The sequence below is a fragment of the Amblyomma mixtum genome, chromosome 1, assembly GCF_055824585.1.
Source record: "Amblyomma mixtum isolate Tamu chromosome 1, ASM5582458v1, whole genome shotgun sequence".
Classification (NCBI taxonomy): Eukaryota; Metazoa; Arthropoda; class Arachnida; order Ixodida; family Ixodidae; genus Amblyomma; species Amblyomma mixtum.
This window is the reverse complement of record NC_143012.1, coordinates 251,554,173-251,559,201: the sequence shown is the minus strand read 5'-3', so window position 1 is coordinate 251,559,201 and position 5,029 is coordinate 251,554,173. Positions and strand designations below refer to the sequence as shown.

The 5,029-nt window shown below is 43.4% G+C and overlaps 1 protein-coding gene across 1 annotated transcript; it reads left to right on the top strand.

The window, feature by feature from the left end:
• Positions 1-3,668: 3,668 nt before the first annotated feature.
• On the top strand, positions 3,669-4,139 carry LOC149371479 (uncharacterized). Its single transcript, XM_089580247.1, has one exon. It carries the CDS (start codon positions 3,669-3,671, stop codon positions 4,137-4,139), a length of 471 nt encoding a protein of 156 aa, XP_089436373.1.
• Positions 4,140-5,029: the final 890 nt, after the last annotated feature.

The window sequence follows — 5,029 nt, the reverse complement described above, 5'->3', positions numbered from 1 at the left end:
ACAAACTGGCGTGGCTCAGCCTTGCTACATCATCACGGTGTCATGTTCAGGCTGTTACGTTATGCTTTAAAAATATTGACAGAAACGAATCAACAATATTCGCAAATTGAGAAAGAAGCGCTTGGTCTTGTTATTGGCTGCGAAAACTTTCGTCATTTTTTGCATGGTTGTGCGGAGAACTTAGAAAGTGGCTTAAGGCCGTTATTGCACATCGCGGTAAGGGCAAAGCGGGATATGCTGGCAACAGTCCAGCGCTTTTGTTGTGACTATTGAAGTGCAAGTACGCTTCACCTTACGTTGCTGGCAAATGAAAAGAACTATATGATATGCTATCAAGGTCTCTGATCCCTGAGGATGTCACCACTGTGGACGCGGATGATGTTCAAGTGTACGCTATTAGGTACTATGGACAACAGTGAGTGAAAGAACAATGACCTGCCGTGTGAGCGAGGTATCGGCGGAGCAATATGTCGGGGATGTGTTGCGCATTTCGACAGGAATGCCTATTGAAGGCTGTGTTAAGCCTATTGCACCGGTACCGTTAGTTGTGAAGGACACTGGGGTGATATTCTCCACAGGCGGGCGTGGTGAGACTTACTGGAGTGGGAACCATGTAGTGCACCTTGGTATTGCTTAGAGTAGGCAGATTATGGAAAGCGATCCACATTTATTGAAGAAGTCCCGGTAGCCGCGGCTGATGAGCCGGTGGAGCGAGCTGTCGACACTGCTGGCCAGACCGGTTGCCGAGACTCTTCTAATGATGATTATGATGATTTTCTGAGGCTTGATGGTACATACCTACGGCGGAGGATTGGCCAGAACTGTTCTAGCCTGTGCGAGCGAGGTCTTCTTCTTCTTCTTCTTCTTTTTCTTGCTCTTAAAACATGGCACATACCCATATGAGAAGCGATGTCGCGCTCCAGGCTCCATTGCAGCGCAGCTAAAAGATTGTTTACTGGCCTATAATACATTCTAAAAAAGAATCACTCCGCAAGAAACATGATATCCGCAATACGTTCGCGTACAGTGAGCCAGCGAAGCCATCGATGCTTTGTTTATCACCATAAGCAGGCCTGACAATGTGCTGGTGCATACTCAATTCAGTATAAACGAAAGCAATATTTCTGCACGTATGACGCAAAGTCAAATTTTCCAGATGTCGAGATGCTGTCCGACCAGAGTGCCAGTACCATCACTTGAAGACAGTGAAATTTTTTCGAGGTATAGCATTCCAACAGAATGTTTCACCAATAACGAACCGAAATTCTCTAGGCGCGAGTTGGCAGTTTTTAGGAACTGTAAGATTTGCTGCTCGTGACATCCAGTCAACGCAACAAAATAATTAGCAGCTTTACAGGAAAGCCTTAAAAATTGCACCAACGCCATTACACTTCGGGTTCCTCACTCTCAACGTGCCATATACTAATCGTGCCGGTTAGCTCAGTTGGTAAACCGACTGAACTGACGAGGCGGTGGCCCCTGGTTTAAACCCGGGACCAGGATGAACTTTTGTTAAATACGAAATTCCGGAAGCAGCTGTATAGCTTTATTTTCTAGACAGAAGGCTACGCTTACGTGCATGCTGGTGTGTAATTACTCCTTTTTAGAAATATACTGCACCTTTGGGACGCCAGCGAGCAATTTTTCATACGATGGCACTGTTGCGGCCTCTAAAATTATAGCCCTGAGACGACTAATCCCATGCAATTCCTAGAGAGAAACAATTCTTACAGGATGTGTTCGACATGATTATTCCTTCACTTTTAATATGGAGTGAGACCGCGTCAGGCCTAGAGCGACAAGCTTGATGCACTTGCTTCAGTAAATGCCTAAACTATTAAGAACAATAACTCCTTGTACTTTTAGTATTTCGCGATGCCTCTTGAACAGCAAAGACATTAGTTCGCTTTATTAGGTAAGGTTGTAAAACACAACTTGATATGTTTCAATTTTAAAAGAATCGCATTGCCTTAGTGATGATATTTTCGAAATTTGTATGGATTTTTTAGTGTGTGGGTCCGACACCAGTGACGCATTGCCATTTCTGGTCGAGTAAAGGTGTTGTAGGCAAATAGTGTAAGTTAGTGTGTAGTATATGAAATATGTTCTTCGATATGCGTGTTTATTTCATGCTTTTCTTTTGAATGCTACAAAATTATTGTTCCACCACAAATTAGAAAAAAATGTAAATCGTTAGTACTTCTCGTTGTTTTGCGTGGACAGGCATGGACATCAAAATTGCGAAAAACGTAACGGTTGCTGTTTCTCCTTTAAGGGGCCGTGAAACACGATTCTAGTGCATTGTTTTGACATTTGGTTGCAAAGAGTATGTTTTAGTGACGCTATTAGCATCATTTGTTTCGCGTATATTATGGCTTTAATATTTTAGTTAGCTTGCAAAACAAGGTTATGAGGTGATGGTGTCACCACACAGTGGTGAGTTTTAGGATGGATATGACATCATCGGGTGTGAGCTTGGTGATCGGATGAACAATATATATACTGCAAATTGTTTTAAAAACTGAAGATACGTTTTGCCCTCTCTTTTCGCTTTATACTCGATGAACAAAACCAACGCGTTTGCCTTACGTAAAAGAAACTCAAAAGCAAGTAAAACAAAACAAAACATCACCAGAGGCTCTGACTGTTGTTTGGCAACGAAGGATTTCGCAGATCCTTGCACACATCAATTACCTAGCGCGCAGCGATTATAGATACTTTGTATGTATCTGAGAACGGTTTGGCAGAATCGATCTCATCAAGCCACTGCCTTCTGCAACCATTGGTTTCGATCCAAAGGAAAAACGCAAACAAAAAAGCCATTGGCTTCACATTTACCAATGCACTATGACACCTTTCGGAGGATCGCCGGGTGGCAGCACCAAATGGCGCCACGTTCCTGTCAACAGCGCGCCCGCCTGCAGCCTCGGATATTCTGGCAGCAGCAGCGGACACGCACACAGCATATCAAGATATTGTCTTCAATTTTTCAGCATTTCATCGACGTACTGCCCCGTGTCATCGTCAGAGGATAACCGAGGTGGGCGTGTCTGGCACCCACAGTGAGCGCCACCTGGACTATCGCTTACCTGCATCCGTGCGAAACACGTATCTTCATATTCTGGCAGCAGCAGCGGACACGCACACAGCATATCAAGATATTGTCTTCAATTTTTCAGGTTGGTGCTTGTTCGTATGCTTTATTGTAAACGGCGTCATCATCTTGCCGTCGCTGCTGCTGCCAGGTGTGTTGTGGTGTAATTTTATCGCCTCTAGGACTAACTTTGACGGGTGCTTTCGCCGAGCGCCTCAGCGCGAAAATGGACAGTGCAAAGGATGCCCTACAAGATTTCAGGGCTCTCGGGGATAAGCCTCCAGGGAGCATTAAGGAAGTAGCGACGATCCTTACCGAACTGCTAACTAAACTTAATGTATTTGCATCCGACATGAAAAGCAGTGTCGAAAAAATGGTCGGCTCAAGCACTGAAATTCGCGCTGAGCTCTCTGGCATTAAAGAGTCAATTGACTTCATGAATGAGGGATTTGAAAGCTTCAAGGCAGATGTGGAAGGTTTTCGTCGGTAGCTTGCGGAAGTCAAAAAACAAAATAAACATTATCAGAAAACAAATGAGCTTTTGAGAAATGAATTGCAAGAGACAAAAAAAGAAATGTTAGAGCTAAAGCAGTTCACCAGGAACATTAATCTTGAAATCAAGGGACTTCCACTTGCTCCGAATGAGGACCTTGTCAACTCTGTTCAGAAGGTGGCTTCTTGCCTGGGTGTCGAACTTGCCGAGTCTGACATTGATGTAGTGCATCGAGTGCGCTCTAAAGATAAGGATAAGCCAAACGTGGTGGTCAAGTTTGTCACAAGGTCTATCCGTGATAAAGTGCTCAATGCTGCTAAAAAGACCAAACTGAACACGAGACTGCTTGGTTTTGAAGAACAAGAACCATTGTTTGTTAATGAGCACCTGTGTGTTGAAAACAAAGTACTACTATCTAAAGCAAAGAAAGCAGCTAAGGACCACAACTGGAAGTTTGTTTGGTTGTCACAAGGAAAAATTTTGATGCGTAGGGCAGACAACTCCGCTGTTCTGCACATCACAAGTGAAGGTGACTTGGCCAACGTTGTGTGACTTTTCTTTTTTTTCTGTCGTTTAGATCTTAGCATGACATTTTTTCTGTTTCTTTTGACATGGCTTTTACGTTTCAACAAGTTGACGATTTGATGCGTGATAAAAGCTTTTCAATTTTGCATTGTAACGTGCGCAGCATACGAAGTAACCTAAATAACTTGATTGTACATATGGCAAGGTATAAATCCTGTTTTGATGTAATAGCCGTGAGTGAAACGTGGCTCAAGCGTGATGAAGTAGTCTCTTTCCCGGGTTATAAATTTTTATCCCAGCCACGGGATACACGAGCAAGGAGAGGTGGGGTAGGGATGTTTGTCAGAGATAGTGTCTCCTACCAGCTAATGGGAGTTGCGTCTGTTAGTTTTGACTGCATTGAAACCCTGTTCATAAAACTTCAAGATGGTTTGATGGTTGGTGTGGTTTATCGGCCACCAAACACCAAACAAGAAGTTCGAAATGATTCTAACAGAATGTTTTCATGGGCGTCGCTCTAATATTGTCATAATGGGCGATTTCAATTTAGATCTAACACATGGAGTACAGAACAGTTACACTTTCCTTCTCGAATCATTTGCCTTACGCAACCTTATTACAGAACCTACCCACGTAACAAGTACTTCAAGTACTCTAATAGATCACGCCCTCTGTAATATTGTCCCAGGTGTACTGGCCGTTACCTGCGCTGAGGTGGTAGCTGAACATTCACCTATTTTTCTTGTAGTAGAAAAAGACCTGCCTCCACAAGCGCAGCTGACGCAGTGTAAAATTCGAAGTAAGATAAACTATGTAGCACTACGTGAAACACTAGAACAAGCCGACTTCACTACGGCATATGATGAAAACGTCAATACTGAGTCTAAGAACTTTTTAGATATCCTTAAAAATGCCAT

What these genes read in the sequence shown, in the direction of transcription:
- LOC149371479 (XM_089580247.1), top strand. Translation starts at nt 3,669, where the DNA reads ATGTTAGAGCTAAAGCAGTTCACCAGGAACATTAATCTTGAAATCAAG.